The sequence below is a fragment of the Ambystoma mexicanum genome, chromosome 1p (genome assembly GCF_040938575.1).
Source record: "Ambystoma mexicanum isolate Mex_15411 chromosome 1p, UKY_AmexF1_1, whole genome shotgun sequence".
Lineage (NCBI taxonomy): Eukaryota > Metazoa > Chordata > Amphibia > Caudata > Ambystomatidae > Ambystoma > Ambystoma mexicanum.
In genome coordinates, this window is record NC_090921.1 from 313888270 (window position 1) to 313906859 (window position 18590).

At 45.4% G+C, this 18590-nt stretch overlaps 1 protein-coding gene across 2 annotated transcripts in view; it reads right to left on the reverse strand.

Annotated features, from left to right (window-relative positions):
* Positions 1-255: 255 nt before the first annotated feature.
* The window catches only part of LOC138569574 (myeloblastin-like), a 232127-nt gene continuing 213792 nt past the window's right edge, over positions 256-18590 (reverse strand). For both annotated transcript variants that reach the window (XM_069647663.1, XM_069647671.1), the window contains 2 exons: positions 14060-14293; positions 256-2125 (listed from right to left, as the gene is read on the reverse strand). In XM_069647663.1, coding sequence (XP_069503764.1) covers positions 1976-2125; positions 14060-14293 — 384 coding nt within the window. In that variant the 3' untranslated portion in view covers positions 256-1975. The remainder of the gene's footprint in view (positions 2126-14059; positions 14294-18590) is intronic.

Here is an 18590-nt window from a genome sequence, read left to right on the forward strand (position 1 = left end):
TGAAGGTTTGGTTGATGCTTTGGCTGGTAGAGCTAGGCTAGGCTCCGGTCTGGCTGGCACTCGACACTCCCACTGTCTGCAGTGACTTCCTCACCTGTAGCTGATGCCTATTGGTTACGGCCAATATCTTCTGTTACATGCCTCAGATGAAGATGGATCATAAGTTACTCATTAAAAATGGTCCCACGAATGAAGGTGATCACCCCACCTTATTAATGAGGACGCGTCGCAGAAAGAAGCAATGATACACCTTGGTATACTTCCAAGTATTTATTTTGAAGCATGGACCGTACAAAAATAAGTGAGCAGGACACAGTCCTATATATAGCAAAGCAGCATATACCAGAGCGTTGCAGGCAGAGAGGGATCTCTGCACCGCCATTTACCACCCCCCGTTTTGGGAATAAGAAACCTTGAGGTACTAATGTACCAAACTCTCGTGAATATTGACGGATTGAGCATTGCAATAGTAATGGATGTCAACGGGTGAAGGAATCGTTGCTGGCGTAAGGTACTCGAACCATAGAAATCAGTTGCTGCGGCTATCGGCCTGGATGCACAATATCAGAAATATACAAAATAAGTGCTAAGAGATTGCAAATTGAAGCAGGCATGGTGCTTGTCACTAATGTATCCAAAATGGTAGAGAGGCGGTTCCTTCTGACGTTTGGCACTTAGGGTTCAAGGTTTCATGACCAACTTCATCCAGTTCATCAAGATGGCGGCTATGGACCGAAAACTGAGGAAACGTGGATTAAAAACTAGGTCAACCACACCCTTTTTACTCTATATTTCTGTCCACAGAATTAGAATCGAAACACAGTTGTTAAATTGAAACAGAATTGTCGTGTTTAGCCTCGATGAAGCAAACTTACTGCGCGAAAAATGTGTTACCACTTTTTTCACATTCTCAAAATTAACAATAAATTAGACACCTTTGAGGTTTTTTTATCATAATTATTTGCATTTGATTAAGTGAATAATCAAACGTGGTGAGAGGACGCGCAGCTTGCCTTCTAATGTATGAGAACGCCCTGGATACCTGTGTCCAGCTCCTGGCTGCAATTCAGGACCTCACGCAATACTAGTGCAAGAGGACGCCACTGATCAGAAGGTTAAAGTAACTTGTGTGGTGACGGAACCATCAGAGTACAAATGTCCTAGGACTCGCCGACCATTACTTCCAGGACGCAGCAGGCAAGCAATCGCCATTGCATATTATTGTGAAATTGGACTAGGACCACCCAGATCATCATGTCCAGCTCCCTGTTGTGGTGATGAAAGACTTACTATAGTTATTCATTAGAACACCCTACACCGCATGCGTTTGTGTGTGGCCTACCACTATAGTAAGAAATTCGACAATGGTACTTTGCCATTATTTTGGTGTTCTTGGGGCAGAAATCCTGCTTCTGGAGGATTGGAAGCTTGATGACGAAACAATGCAGAAATAGATACATTTGCACTGGGAAAATGGGACAGGCTCTGCCCCGTTTTACGCTCACTAAAAAATCTCTTTACAAAGGCTGCTGTGTCCTAAGAGTCTAAGACTGCCATCTTGGCCCCTAAAGACCCACCTGGCCTCTACCATCTCTCCCCTAGGCTAGACTATAAAGAACTAATGCAGCCTCTACAAATGATTTTTGATTGTGATGCTCAGAAAAATACATAAAGGCAAAATCAAAATTAGAACTCTGAAGGACTGAACATTTCAGATGATTAAAATGGGAAGGCCACAGTGGTCCATTGCAATACACTGAAATGCGTGGCTTTTTCAAAATGAGCTAAGTTAGCAGCTGTGGGCTATGAGGTTATGTCGATCCCTCTGTAAGACACAGATTTTGGGCAATGTTCTTAATGCTTGGGATCATTTAACGCCACCTCGGGAGCAGGTGCTGGTCGTATCTCCCCCTCTTTCTTTTGTACTACTCAGCGGGGGTCTTGCTCTCTCCCTTCACATATAGACTCAGTTACATCAGCTGGACAGGGCAGAGTCAATGAATCTGCGGAACAGGGAAACACGGGCAAAGAAGTCTGGTGCCACGCCACTGCCACACGTGCGGATTATGAAGGACGAGATTCCTTGTATGACGCCATTGCAGACCAGCGGCCCGCCGGAATCCCCCTGCAAGAAAGAGAAAGAAGGTGAGTGTCTCCTGACCATTGCACAGTGCATCATCTATCAGTCTCTGGAATGCTAAGCCGGTGAAACCGGAACTGGGATCCGTACAGCGCTTGGCTAATTCCCCGCTATCCACAGCCACAGTATCTCTGCCGGGTATATCTCAATCATGACATGCAGCACCTCTGCCATTCCAGTGCTGGGACACAGCAGCTGCTGTATGCATGTCCCTCAGTCCTGGCTAGTAAAATTCATTGCTGTGCTGCTGCTGAAAACTACAACAGTTCTAACCAGTATTCCCAATTTCTATTGCAGGAGGTCCACACACAGCTCTGAGAATAGCGCTCATCCATCGACAGTATTACCCCCAACAGTTCCAGAGTGGGATCCATTTGGTAACGCAAGTCAGTTCTGATATTTAACACCTCTCACTACTTCAGTACTGGGAACCAAGGGAGTCTCTTTACTCTACCTCTAGAGCTCGCATTGTTATTCCATTAATGATAAATCACACATAGACGTCCCAATCAGAGGCGTTGCTAGGGGGGATGAGGGGACTATAGCCTTGGGTCTTTTGGTTGTAGCCCCGGATAGAAGGTCAGGGGCAAGAGCCAAAAGGCTGTCTAGCCCCAAGTCCCGACAGTCCCGACATTAGCGTAGCCCCAGATCTTTTCCAGACCTAGCAACACCTCTGGTTCTAATGCACTGTATGTCTAACATGCTCCACGGCAGCACTACATAAAGCTGTAATGCCCTGCACAACCCAGCAGCAACAGCCAATCCCATTCCCGTCTCTCTTGTTTACGGTCTGGATATATATATATATATATATATATATATATATATATATATATATATATATATATATATATATATATATATATATATATATATATATATATATATAAAATGAAAAGACTTTGTGAAAGGGACGTTATGGTTACAGGTAAAACCGAAATAACCCCGAAATTCGCCAGCTAAGCAACCATAATTCGCACCACCACCGTGCGCTGCTAGGACTCTAGCACTCACGACATGAAAGATGATGTCTCAAATGTCATTGATGACATCACTGATGACATCACATATCTGGGCCACTTGTTTTTGTTTACTGCCATCATTGGGCTTGTTTTTTGTTTTTACTGGCAATGAGAATTTCCAAAAATTAAAAGGTGCTTTATATCTCCACATTAACCTTCTTATATGTTCTTAAATTACATTCCTTAGAGTTTAATCTGGGCTCACAGTCCACATACATGGGACAATAAACACGTCTCAAACACACAATTAATTTGTGTACATGATGATTAACTCTAATGTTATTGTCATTTTTTGGTGCTGTTCTTTCTTTCTTCCTTATTTTAGTTTATGTAAGATGTAAGAATCCTGAGGGTATTCTTCCAAGTAGACCTCAATAATCCCTTCCTCAGGTGGCCACGGAAGAGCCGGCACTCTCAGATCCCAACCCTGGGGGCAGACGAGCGAGAGAGGATCACCTGGGTAGGGGAGCCCAGGGTTATGCTTGGAGGAATACCCCAGGAGAGACGCAGTATTCTATCAGGGACAAAGTCCTTGAAGCTTTCCTTGGTTATTCCACATCCACCTCCCTCCCAAACAAAGAACCTCCCTTGATAAAAATCTGACCACCCCGTTACACTCAAAAACCACAAGAATCCTTGTTTTCCCGTTACCTTCCCGAATACTCCCGGTCATTCCTTTTCAGGTCGCTCTGATTGTTCTCTCCCGAAACCCCAGTATACGACATTGACAACACACTATCATTCCCACAATCCTCCCTGTTCAGGTGACGATAAAAACTTTGGTCATTTTTATTCATTCCACAACCCCTACCACTCTCACTCTAACGAACTTACCCAAAACCCTAGTACAAGGACTTTACTCGCCTTTACAACACCTTTTCTCCATCCATCCCATAGGATACTCAAAAATCCTACCATCCTATTTTTCCAACACGAACACTCGCTTGCACGGTGACCGACAATGGGCTAATGTTAAAACTGTTTACCTGACCTGTCCGGACACAAGAGTCAGGCAATTAACCAGAATCACACACACCTGACGGCCCTTTCCTTTCCCAACATGGATAAAAGGAGGAGCACAAGAGCACACTACAAGCAAGGCAGACCGCATGACCTGAAAGCTAACTCAGCATGGTAGTTCAAGAGCAGAAGAAAGATGGCGCATACAGAGAGGGTGACAAGGAGAGAAGCAACGTTGCCCTTTCTGACCAAGGCACGTGAAACCTCTGCAGACAGAATCATAAGACTGTGAACGATAGCCAGCGTGTGTTGTGGCAGATGTCAATGGTACAAAAGACCCCCCCCCCCCGCTGATTGCCAAGCTGGGGAGAGACGCTTGTCTCTGTGGTACCAACTTTGACTCCAAAGAGAAAGCAAGCCAGGCCGTTCATCACAGCCGATGAGTCAAGGGGAGAGTCGATAAGAAACCGAACTGTGTTGAACGAAAAGTAGTATACAGCTCAATTGAACTGTCAAAAGCTTAAAGAACTATTGATAAAAAGGGGGTAAACCAGCAACAGAGAAGTCTGGCACCACGTGGGTGCTCACTCAGGAAACTGGCAATTACCCGAGTGTTGAAACTGCGATAACCAGAAGGCCTTGGAAGAAGGCGAAAAGGGGGTCAAAGTGGTCATATAGGGGTGTTGTAAAATCCTCTCTTCATTCGAAAGACTTTGACCGGCAGATGATTATGAAGCGAAGGGAAATTAATCCCCATGGGGAAATTAGCGAATGAACAGTGTGTTGCAAAGGTGGCAAGACTGAACCCGGCAGAGGGATGGTAACAAAAAGGGGCAAAGTCTAAAGTCCCAAAATACAGTAAACAGTTTTGCAAAAGGTGGCCAGAGTAAGCCCGGCAGAGGGAGGCCGACAAAGAGGGGTGAACCCTGAAGAATTAACATTAGGCTTCATCACGAGCTTGCCGGTCCGGATACAACAGTACCGGTAAGCTTGCCGGTACCATTTTATCGGGACCGGTAAAGTCTGAGTTGTGCTCGCGGGTGCCTTTCATTCCACAAGGTCTGACCTGTCGGAATGAAAGGCACCCGCAAGCACAGCATGCCTGTTATGGACTGTGCCAGTGCTACAGACATCCCCTATGGGGCTCAAATGGGAATGGGGATCTCCCGATTCCGGCACCTGCGAAATGGCATTTACTGGGTCCGGCGGGGCAGGAATAACCCGGTAATTGCCCATTCGCGTGTGCCGGACTTTCTTGCAAGTTTCCTCCAACCTTGTAATGAGGCCCCTTGTGATTCCTGAATGCAAGAAAAGCCATAGTGAACCCGAAGGAGGGAGGCTGACGTTTGAAAAGGGTCTGAGCCCGAAAGAGGGAGATCCCAGGGTGGAAAGTCATCACCCAAAGTTCATTGAGAAAGGAACTGTTTATTTGATCAGCTGCATACGTTCTGTGAGGGGTCTGCGCCTGGAAGAGGGGGACCAAGGGATGAAGCCATCATCCAAAGTATATGTGGAACACAACTTTGTGTTTGTTTGTTGAATACATCAGGCTCTCAAAGGAAGGAGACTTTTATTGAAAAGAGACTTAACCATCGAAGAACCTGATAGCTGGTACGGAACTGTCATCTCGTGCTGGGAAAGCTTGAGTGTGTGCTGTGCTCAGGAGATCCACTTTGTTTCGTGCTCAAAACGTGGGGCAGGCAGACCCCTGGAAATCACATCCTGACAATAGTTGTTTTTTAGTATAGGCCTTTTAATTTGACCAGACGCCACAAGGAAGGCCTTATTTTTTCATTTGATGGTCGAAGCTTGCTCCCTTCTTAGATTTAGATTTAGGTTTAGGTGAGGCATTTTTCCACCCTGCATTCAATTGTTACCTATATATTCCATGTTAAGCATTACTCAAAACTCTTATAAAGTAGCATTCATCATTTTACGATCGGAATTACCAGATTATAAATATTGTACTTCTATGGTGCATGCTGCAGCCATTGCCTATATGTATGTATTATTAGGGTCCTTTACTAACAAATCTAGAATATCATGGTTTGTTTACAAAAGGACATTCTTTAATACATTAAGTAGCTCATGGTAGTACTCCCAAACAGCCCTAACATCTTGTTTCCAAAACCTTGTAGGGACTGTTTATTAAAATTAATTTCATATGTGATGTCAGCAATGACATTTGTGATGTCATCTTTCATGTCCTGGATGTTAGTCTTAGCAGTGCACGGTGGTGGCATGAGTTATGGTTGCTTAGCTTACCATAACTGGGGAATTTCTGGGGGGTTTCGGTTTTACTTGTAGACATAACGTCCCTTTAGCAAAGTTTTTTCAGTGTATTTCATAGGTTTTTATTAGTGCAACTTAACCAGTTTTTTCAGTGAATTTCATGGGTTTTTACTAGTGTACGCTATTTACCTACAACTTACTAATATTATGCTTAACCCAATATAGCAACATTTCCCCACCTTATAGCATCATTTTAACACTTCTATACACGTTTAGCAACTTTGTCCAGTGTGTTTGAGTTCGTCAACGTCTGCAAACGTCTGAAGGCATAGCAGATTTTCCAGACAGTGTCATGGGACCACGCGCTAGCGTGAGGCATGATGATGTGTCTGCGAACGCGTCCGCACTTCGCGAACCGGTCCGTGCTTCGAACAGCTCGGAACTGCATTGTCTGCTAATCTAGGAATTTCTATCTCAAAATGATATAACCTTGCACTGCTCCTACACCTATTCTTACTCATTATTCATTTACAATCTAGCACAGAGCACATATTTGGAAGAATATTAGCAAAACTGCTATTTATCTTAAAAATGTCATCAGCTATTGCCATCCCTCCTCACCAAGAGCCGCCACCACCACCACCAGCTGGAGGGCCTACACAACAAAAAAAGCGCAGTACTTCCAAAGACAATGAAGAGGACCAAGAAAATGAGGTAGAGGAAGTGCCTACCTCTAGCACCCAGGGAGAATCATGGGTGTGGCAGTTCTTTACCACTTTTGGGAATGTACCAAAGGCTAAAGCTACCCAGTGAAATGCACTGAGTGCAACGGTGTACTCAGTGGCGGACTACCTGGTCAGTACTCCTATGGGACCGCCTTGATGCGCCGTCACAGCAAATCCAAGCACTGAAATGCTCTCAGAAAGGCTGTTCCTTTCTTAGCAAGTAGTAGGCTGCATTCCTCAACCTCATCTCCCTCAACCAATACTGTAACCACACAGCCTACTTCTGTGGGACACAAAATCCCACCAGCTACCTTGCAAGCGATAAAAGAGGCTGTTGCTCCATATCGTTCGAAGACAACAGTACTCTGTATATACTGCAACACACCACTCTGGAGCGGGGGGCAATTTCAAAGTGCTTTTGAAACTGTAATCAAGGAGCATGAGAAACACTGCCCCAACTGTATGTGTAACTCACATGCAATATCTTCCCATGTCCCTCCATATTAGTGGTTGGTGTCTGTTCTCTCATTTCCCTACCCACCTTACTTTCTGACCTCTTCTGCAATAAAAAATAAAAATCTTTTTTTAAAAAGGTTCTATTAGGAACCACCTCTCACAGTAAAAAAAAAAATAGAACTAAAAGAATTACTGTTATAGATTCCATCTACTTTACATTTCTCAATAAAGTAGAAAGACTCAATAAGATTCTCCAACATTATCATTAGCATTTTGTGTTATGCTAATTGAAATAATGTGGCGTTCATCCCTCATTGGAATGGGAGATAATGGCCCGGCAGCCCAAGTTATCGGTCCTCCAACATGGCGACCATTTAAAAAAATCGAATGCACCTCACATTTTTTATTGACCAATCAGCGGGCGCATCCGATGTCGGCAGACATGACATCGTCCTCTGGGCCAATCGGAGGCCCGAACGTGGATCGAACAGGGTAATTAGTCTGCGGACCGAACCCAGATATCAAAAGAAAAATTCACCTACATTTTGGTAATTTTAAAGAAAACTTCTGGACGGATTTACATCAAATTTACAAAAATATGCTTTTGGGACCAAGCCGCCACTCCTGCCGCAAATTTGGTGAAAATACATCCAGCGGGTTGGACTGTAGGTGTGAGCAAAATCTTTTTCCATTGCGCTATGGGAAAAACCATACATTTTGGGACCTCCCCATAATTTTGACCGCCGCTGCACAAAACCTCACCAAACTTCGGAAAATCAACCTAACGGGCCATATACTTTTATGCACAGTTTTGTGAGGATTTGTTCAGGGGGGTCAAAGTTATAAGCCGCCCACAAAAGTGCTCTTCCTATTGGTTGAGCAACTTAACCATAACTACAGGGCTGCTACCATAGGCCCTGAAATAAATATATATATATATATATATACACATATTCATCAACAGTGACTCTGCCAACGAACACCTTAACTCTGCCACTCGTGCTCTTGAATTCTCTTTCCGACATAGGCATTCGGCATCTTCACGTTCGTGCTTCTCCTCATGTGTCTCTAATTGTTTGTAGTCTGTCTGTGGCTCAGATAGTTCTCATCTATTACCTGGAGATCCCCGAGGCTCAGTCCGAAGCCCAATTCTCTTTTTCCAGCTGCTGCTCTGGTCTTGCCTTTATTTTTGCCTCTTATGGACTATCTTGTCACCTCTCTGTTGACAATTCCCAAAATCTTTATCTCGTACACATGCTTACTATGCCACTACTCATGGCCAAAGTCCTTCATGTCTATCTGTGGCAACTTTTGAAGGTACTCACACTCGCTTGACGGGACTTTAAAAAAGCCGAGTTCTTTATCTCTGATCTGTCCTATGCTGACCAGCATTCATCAACCATCCTGTTGCCTCCGTGTCCTGCACTCTTTCTGCAACTATACGTCTGCCTTGATCCTCCCTTCTGTTTCTACCCACATTTCATATGTACCTCTATCCGTCACTTCCACCTACACAACACAGGAATATATAAGGGGGCACTAACAGCAGTTTGTGGGTACAGAACATAACCGATCAGGCAGGAGCTCCTTTTCAGGAGCAAGATCTAGGTGGGTGAGTGGGTGTGCTTGTTTCTGTGTGGTGTGGGGCACATTATGTTTAGGAGTACATTCTTGAGGACCCATAATGCAGCACAGTAAAAATGAATGGAAACCTTTCTAATCCAGTTCTAAAAAGTAAGCAAAATTAAGTAATTTGCACAGTTTCTGCATAGGTTAAACAAAATAACGATAGGAAATGATAAGATGCATATTTATAGGCAACCCGAATAGCCAAAAAAGGTGTCCTACAACATGGGTATATTTGTATAGCACGAGTTGCCTTGTAGTCCAATGTTGCACCAGGAATTAGTCTATATTAATCTTAGCAGGCTCCTGTAAAACACAAGCAGGAGCAGGTATCTTCCAGCCCTACTAAACCTTGTGTCATTACCCTTATTCTTTCCCACCTTGATAATTGTGTCTCTGTTGTAGCTGTAGTGTCCAGATCTGCCTTTGCACCCTCCTGCTTTATCTTCAATAGTGTAATCCGCCTGCTTTCCAAATGTCCTTTTGCCGCTCCACTCACTGCAGGTCCTATGTACATGTGTTTACTGCCTCTCCCTGAGTGCCTTGCCTTTATTGTAGCCAGGGCCTTGGCTCCTCCCTCTCTCTCTAACTTTGTTTGTTTCTCTTTTTTCATGTATTAATCCCATGGTACCAGACAGGAGACCCTGTATCTGGGTGCAGATGTTAAAAACACTGAAACTAGACGGAACGACCCAGTCAATTAACAAAAAAGAAACGTTTTAGTTTTTTTCTGAAAAGTAGTTAGCATATCAACCATGCGTAGCTGCACGGGAAGCTTGCTCTATTGTTGAAGCCAACTACTGCAAAGCGGCTATCACCCCTGCAACGACAGCGCGTACAAGGGATAACCACGAGGTTGCTATGTGTAGATCTTAGATACCTTACTGGTTGATACAAGATCTGCAGCACGATCAGGCAAGCTTGCACTTTTAAACCCACCAGAGGATTTTAAAAATGTATCCACTGCTGAACCGGAAGCCAATGTAGTTGTTGCTGAAAAGACGTTATTGGGCATAGCTTCAGGAAGTTGAGAAATTAGGCGTACTGCCACATTTTGAATCTTTTGAAGCCTAGAAATGTTATAATTCCAAAGACCAGCATGTAAAGCGTTCCCATAATACTTTGGAGTACTGGTAAATTGGTGCTGGTTTTCTTTGTGGATAAAAGGCAAGCACTTTCCAATAGCTGAAGGCAAAAAAAAGCAGCTCTGGAAACTTTGTTTATCTGTGTTGAGAAAAATAGGTCCCACTCCCATATAAGCCCCACATTTCTCATTTTTGATACATATGAAGTGGGAAGCCCAAAGAGGAGAGAAGGATTAGGAATAGAGTGAGGGTTATTAAGCAGCAATATCGGACCCAGCAATAAGTCCTCAGTTTTATTTGGATTAAGATGTAAGCCATTGTTAGTCAGCCACTCATGGACCTAGGCTAGACCTTCTACCAAGGGTGGAAATGTGTCAGAGGAGCACCAAACATTGACAAACATCTGTGTATCGTCTGCATATGAGTGATCTTTTAATTGAAGCCTTTGCAGAATCTTCATCAAAGGTTGCAGATACATATTGAACATTATAGGTGATAGGGGTGAACCATGGGGAACACCACGACCTAGCTTAATAGGTTCCAACATATAGAAAGAAATGTGGACCATTTGTTCTTGATTTGAGAGAAAACACTTGAACAAATTAAGGGTAAAAACGTTCATCTCTGTTAAACTATGAAGCCCAGACAAAGGAATGTCATGATACGCTGTGTCTAAGGCCACACTGAGGTCCAACATGATTAACAGTGACATGTGACCATTGTCAGCCTTGGCTAATATTCCATCCCAGTCTGCAAGGAGAGCAGACCCTGTAACATGCTTGGGGAAAAAGCCACATTGAGAGAGGTCATGAATAAAAATAACTCTGTAGCTTTGCAATTGCACAGTAACAGTTTTCTACAGGACCTTTGCCCTCCATGATGAATTAGCAATTGGGCTGAAGTTGTTCAGAGTAGAGAGATCCAAGGAGGGTTTTTTCAGTAATGGTGAGATTAAAACTTTCTTCAGTGTGACAGGTACGTTGCCTTGAGAGAAGGAAAGATTGATAACATGAGAGACCATTTACGCCATTTGGTTGCCTTGGTTTTCCGCCACAATGATCAGTATGTTATCTATCTTAAACTGAGTGGGTTTTAAAAGCTGAATTAACGATAAGACAAGCTCAGTCGAGCTTAATTGTAATGCAAAGGGAGAATGACCCGGGAATGTATCGTCCATATCCCTTGCACACAGAGTTAGAATTGCATTGGTTTGGGGGAGACTATTCTTAATGTCTAGGTCTTCTACAACTGGTAAATGACTGCCACTTGTATTCAGAATAGGACCTATGATAAGTTTAACCTGAAGGGCTTCCATTTTAGAGACAAAAAATATATAAAGGTCTTCAACCAGCTTATCTGAGGGGATAAGGCCAGAGGGCAAGCAGGCAGGCTGAATAAAGTTCTTGATGGTCCTAAAATGTTCCTTTGATTTAGAACTTGCTGCCAAAGTTTGCTTCTGAGTGTAGGAGGCTTTGGCAGCAATGATCCATTTCCTGTAGGCTTAATGTGCTTTGAAAGCTATCTCCAGATAGCTAGAACTATGATAACGGCACCCATTTTTCTCAGCTTTCCTAGCTGCCTTTTTAAGGAGCAATAGATGTGGTGAATATCATTATTTAGAGGCCTTGGGAGCAGGCTGTTACAACTCTCCAACAAAAATGAGCCACAGTCAAGGTTAATGTCCGAACGAGATATTTTATCAACCAAACTTGAAGAAGGGATTTTCAATATGGCAGCTTTAGATCTGTAACTTAAAGGGGCATTTCTATGTGAAGTCTTTGTCAAATCAACCGGAGGTAAGATCACATGTGGCTTATAATGATCACTCCGACTAACTGGGAGTGTATCGAAGGATTCAAAAGTCAAATGCCTGGCAAAGATCAAAAGTAGACAATACATGCTTGCCGGTCTGGAAACAATGGTGCCGGTAAGCTTACCAGCGCCGTTGATTCCGGGCCGACAAACTATGAGTCTGCGGCCGGGTGCCGTACCAACCGCCAGGGCAGACCTAGCGGGTGGAACGGCACCCGGCTGCAGACTTTCACAGAAGAACCAGAACCGTTATTAACGGTGACGGACGGTGCTTCCGTGGACCCCATTCCCATTTAAGTCCTATGGGACTGAAATGGGAATGGTGATTTACATTTACCGGACTGCCGGGGTTGTAATGCCCCAGTGTTTCTGGCAATTCAGGTGCCAGTAAATCATTACGGGTCCGGCGGCTACCTGCCAGTTTTACCGGCACGGTTACCGCCGGACTCATAATGAGGGCATTCTGGCTAAATGAGAGAGGCAATTAGTTGCAGACAAAAGTGAATGAACAGACATGATGTCTGATAAATTCCTGAAGGCTCATTGTGAATATTAAAATCTCTTAAAATCACAAGTTGTTTGGTGTCCAGGACAGTTGAAGATAAACACTACCCTAAACTATCAAGGATCGGGCCAGGAGGTCCAGGAGGGCCATAGCACAGTATGATTTTTAACGTGTCTTTGGATGACCTCCCTATGCCCCATGTTATTCCCTCCTCACAACTTCTCCATTTCTCTGCAGTCCCAACCCCCCCACCCCGCCTGCACCTAATCAAGGCACTGTTCTTTTTCTCTAAATGCTCAGAGAGCTTGGATTACCACTCCCTGCCTCTACCCCATTCTGCTCTTTGCTTTTCCATCTTTCCAGCCATTCTCAAGACCTTCCTCCTGTCTCCTGATTTTCCTGATCACTTGGGCTTTGTAAGAATCATTGACACCGTGTTGTTGCATGTTGCACCATCTTTGTACTGTTTTGTTAATCACATGTGGCACATTGTTAAAAGTGCTAAATCAATGAGGATACATTAAAACCACACACAGCTCCTGTATGGCCAGTAAAACATCCCATCCATCCACACCTTCCTGATTCTGCAAAATTAGGACCCACAAACAACTTGGGGAAGTCACAAATCGTGTTTGTTTTATTGGGCTGAAGTGATAAGATGCGGTAGTGTTTCTAATGACTTTCAACAATGAAATGTCACCAACTTGAAATGCTTTTTTCACCCACTTTGCACAAACCACTGGGTGTTCTTCACAGTGCATCCAATATTCACAGACAGGATATCCTTTAAAATGTGCCGAAAACACCAAAAAACATTACCCTGCGACTGTGGATGCGATTTACTTGACAGGGTATGTATTTGTTAAGTGGAACAGCTGTACATCTACGCTTTCTAATTCTATCCCCCAAGCATGGATAGAAATGCTTTATTATTATTACTAGTGCACCATTTGCGCTTCTGCCCAGCGCCCCTCAAATGTGCTCCTCACCTTTGTGAATATGGTGACCTGCGCATTTCTCAAACTAACACAAATAAAAGAAATGTCATTTGGGATCGATTTTGAAAATTTGCCCCATTGCCTTTAACTAACTTTACTTCAAGGGGCACAAAGTACAGCTATTATGTTGAATTAGCAGCTCTTCATTCATTCAAGATGGAGACCGGGCACTCCGCCCAGTAGAGAACAAGAAGACGCCAAATTCACTGTAGTGAATGTGCAACCACGGTAGACATGATGGAATGGGCATCTCGGCTAAGAAACCTAGTATTCACAAGCCAGTTAAGCCATGTTGAAGCAGGGGACACCACTACCTCTTGAACGTTGATGGATCTGGGAAGCTGTTGTTCAGTTCACATTTCTACAATTTCTTCTCTGGTACCCTACAAGAGCTGTGTGTGCCGGAGAATTCAGACTCACAAGGACTTCCCCAGATGTTATGAATCTGTTTGAACGGGAGGGTTCTGGATTAGGATTCACGGCCGGGCAGATACTCACAAAACAGATGCCAGCCTGGCGCATGAACACTCCGGTGCAGATGTTGTTTGGCCGGCAGAGGTTCCTTTCAGTCACAGTCACGTTCAGTTCCTGTAGGAGGTTGGGGGCACGCCCCTCGGTCCCCAGCCTCCCCCAGCCTGCCGCCACACATTGGGTGCCCGCTGCAACATTCTCATCTTGGCTCGGGAGCCGCACCACCTGTACAGACCTATTGAGTGTGGCAGCCCGGTCCAGCTGGAGAAAAATAAGAAGCAAAGGATTTGTTATGAAGCCAACAGGAAGCAGAACAATCAGGGTTAGACTTAGATTGAGAAAATCATGATAGAAGAAGGCAGACAGCAAAAAGACTGAGGGGTTCACATTGGCCAACCTTGATCTTCTTTCTTACAACAGTGCATTATGGGAGCTGTGTATAGATTTCAGGGGCCCTCTTACCATATCATTGTTTAGCTGGGGGGGGAGCAGGACCGGCAAACTCACAGGCGGCATGCGGCCGCTTCTGTATTCATGCGCAATCAATGAGGAGGCCCATGCGGGATGACCGGTCTCAACTCCTTCCTTTATTAAACTAACTCCCCTCCCCAACTCCCCGTCACTTCCCTTACTCTGGGTCCCGCCCACACCCTAATCTGACCTTCCACAGAACTATGTGGAGGGAACTTTAACCCCACTTGTAACAATATGACAACCACTTCGTCCGAACAATGAAAATGCAGCCTCTAGGCTACGTTCTGCAAGCACCAGATTGGAATGTCCCTATTAAAACACTGAGGCATTGTTTTGTGTGTTTTGCACTAAATCAGGAGTTCATTGTCAGGTAGCCAAGGAATGGATTATAGGGACATTAGGAGATTTTCAGACAGCTGGTGTTTTTTATTTTTTTAGGTCTGGGGGAAGAATTGGTCCCCTATAAGCAATCCTGAATGACGAATAGTCAAAGAACAATACGTATATATATGTAGTTTATATTTTCCAACATTTATTAAGGCAATATATGTCACAGGTGCCATGCACTGCTGGGTGCGATGGGAGATATAAGGCATTGTACACAGTAGAAAAGGATGCACGAGAGTGGAATGTAGGTTGCAGAAACAGGCTATACATTGAGGTTCAAGGACAGACCCATCAATAGTGATGTTATGGACCCCTCCTGCTCCATTAGAAGGCTTGGTAGCAAGGAATCCTAAAAGGAATGAGGAAGGGCGCACGACAGACAAGCCATATAATCGGCATCAGTGGGCCATCTGCTATGTTTATACATGGGCGGTGCCTCTTTTTCCTCCCTCACTCTCCCTTCTTGCCTCCTCGCACCCTCGATGGTGCTCTCAATCTCTCCCATCTTCCCAAACTGCTACTCCATCTCCTAACATATCGCTCTCACTAAGTCTCAAAGGAAAAGGTTCAAGAGAAATATCCTGGTCTCCAACCCAGGTCTCTCTATCGCTCATACCCACATCTGCGCTTCCTCCAGACAGACTCTCTCCAACATCCTCTTTGTTGTTCTCTCTCCAGACCTATGTACCCCTCATACGATCACTGTTCTCTCTCCTTTCCTTTCCTCTCACATTAATGGTGGCATCCAGTGGGATGTCTGTGTGGCCCCTTCCATTCCTCCAAGACCACCATCAATGTTTATCTAAATGGTACTCTCATTGGCTCTCAGCCTAATCTCCCCTTTATTGATAGACATCTCCCTTTTCCTGCTGCTCCATCTAACAACTCTCTCCCCTCTGCCACCATCTTCCTCCTTTGTTGTCTCTCTGGCACCCACCTCCTTGTAAGCTTTGTTCTCTATGCCACCTCCATATATTTCCTCTGCCCACTCTCATGCCTGTCTACCCACTCTTCTGTGTGTACCTCACTCCTGCCCCCCACCCTGGAAGTCTTTGAAATGTGAAAACCTGCTCCACGTAGATACTCTCAACTGAGCTGTCACACATTCCTCTGACATCTCCCACCTCCTCGAAAACCTTGACCTGGATGTCCTTGCTCTCACTGAGACATGGTTCATGTCCAGCTCTGTCACAGGTTTTGACACTCTCCTCCCTGAGGGCTAAGATCCTCTTCGAGCCCAGAACCAACCGGCCAGAAGGTGGAGTGGCCCTGAACCTTCTGGAATGGGCTTCTGTAATTCCTACGCAGGCCTACTCCTCCTTTGAATGCTCCTAGGCTCTATATCTCTCCTGGCCTCTCTCTGATTGTGGCCACCATCTACAGGCCACCTGGCCAGGCCACCCTCTTCCTCTTAGAATGGGCAGACCTCTTTTCTTCCCTCCTTGCCTCAAACTCTTAACTTCTCCTCAGAGACCTTACCATCCACCTGGATGCTTCTAATCCATCCTCTGGGCTCTTCCGCAACCTATGCGACACTCTCTCTTTTCCATTCTACCCTCTGGTCTGACACACTTGGCTGGACACACCTTGGATGTTCTCATCTCCTCAGACATCCCCCTCTCTAACCCTCTCTCTGGACTGACCACTTTCTGCTCTCTTCTCAAATGAAACTTCTTACCACTTAAGCAAAGCCTACCCCGGCACTGCCACCTTCCTTCTCTGTCATTCGGGCCATGAAGCGAGTGTCAGTGGACGCCTTTGTCTCTACATTCTTAGCTTCTTCTACTCCTGTGGCTGACTCGCACTCTGACACAGCCCTCTCTAACCTGCATCTTTTTTATCTCCAACACTTTGGACATCCTTGCACCTGTCATGAGAATCCGTCTTAAGCCTACCTCCTTGCAAACGCAAGTGCAGGGTGGCTGAGAGAAAGTGCAGGGCTTCGGGCCCATCCTCTGACAAACTGGCCTGCCACCTGCTCCAAAGGCATTACAGACTCTCTGTCCTCTCCAAGAAGAAGGTCCATATCCAAACCTGTGTCTCTGCAGCCTCTAACAACACAGACAAACACTTTAGAATCGGCAAGGAGCTGGCCAATCCCACTGCCGTCTCCACCTCTCCTGTCCACTCCCAGGCCCTTTGTATGGCTCTGGGAGTGGACACCACTAAAACTCAGGACATAATTTCCTTGCTTTCCTCTTCCTCTCCCTCTACCTCTCTCATGCCCCCTTTGGCCACCTCTTCCCTTCTGCATCCTTTTTTCTCCTTTTCTCTGACAACCCCTGACAATGTCTCTAGAGAAATCTGATCTATGAAAGTGTGATCCAAACAGGTGCTCCCCTGCTCCTCCAGAATGATCAACGACCACATTGCCAACCTCACTCCAGCCTTGGCCGATTTCTGCAATAACTCTTTCACCACTGGATCTTATCCCTTTCTCCTCAAGCACTCCCTTCTGAACTTAGTCCTAAAAAAGCCTTCTGCCGATCCTTCATGTCCGGCAAACTATCACCCAATTTCTATCACTCCTTTCCTGGGCAAACTCCTGAAAAAGCTGGCCTTCTCTCAACGTACTCTCCACACTGAATATGTTGGCTGCGTCCATGACCATCAGTCTGACTTCAGAACAGAGGTATGGAAACTGCTCACCTGAACACCCGTGAAGATCTGCTCTCTAACCTTGAATCCAGCTCTCCCTCTGTCCCTATCCCGCTTGACCTTTCCTCTGCTTTCAACATGGTCAATCACGCCACCCCAATCAACAGATTGTGTGAACCTGGGCATCACGGATCAGGCACTGGCGTACTGACCTCCTTCCCACTGGACCGTCCCTCCCTGGTCCAACTTGGGTCCTTTCTCTCCACCACGTCTCTCTCCACATTTGGTGTTCCCCAGGGTGCTATCCTCTCCCCCTTACTCTTCAATATCTATCAGGCCCCTTTGGCCCACCTGATCTCCACCTTCTCTTCTAACTTTCAGTGTTAAGCAGATAACATTCAGTTCTCTTTCAGGCTTCCCTCAGCCTCCTCTCATCCCTCGCTCATTCCTGACTGTCTATCCGCGATTGGTGCACGTCCAACGATCTTTGCTGTAATGCCAGTAGGACAGAGATCCTTCTCCCACTTCCCATCTCTCACTCTGACTGCCCTCCTTCGGCCCTCTACCTTCACCTTCGTGTGAGGCAAAACACCTTATTGTCATCTTCAACTCCACTCGCTCCTTCTTTCCTCATATCACAGACCTTGCCAAATAGGCCCACTCCAGCTGCACCTCTTCAGAGGTATTCTTCCTTTTCTCACTTTCCCCAAGAAGCTCACTGTCTCCAGAGCCCTGGTTCTCTCCAAGCTGGACTACTGCAACAGCCTCTTTCGCAATCTGCCTACCTCTACTCATCCCCCATGCAGGTAATCCAGAACAGGACTGAAAGACTTATCCCTGGCCTCAAGCCCAGGGACCGTATCTCTCCAGCCTGAAATCTCTCCACTGGCTTCCGGTGGCTGCAAGGATCAAGTTCAAGACCCTCTCCATTGTCCACAAGGCTTTCTGGGGACAGGGCCCGTACTACATCATACTCTGTGTTCTAAAATACCTTCCTTCTAGAGCCCTTCGCTCAGCTACCCCCAACTCTCTGAGGGTCGGACGCTTCTCCAGGCAGAGAGTTGGGGGTAGATCTCTCTCCTATGCAGGTGCCTCCCTC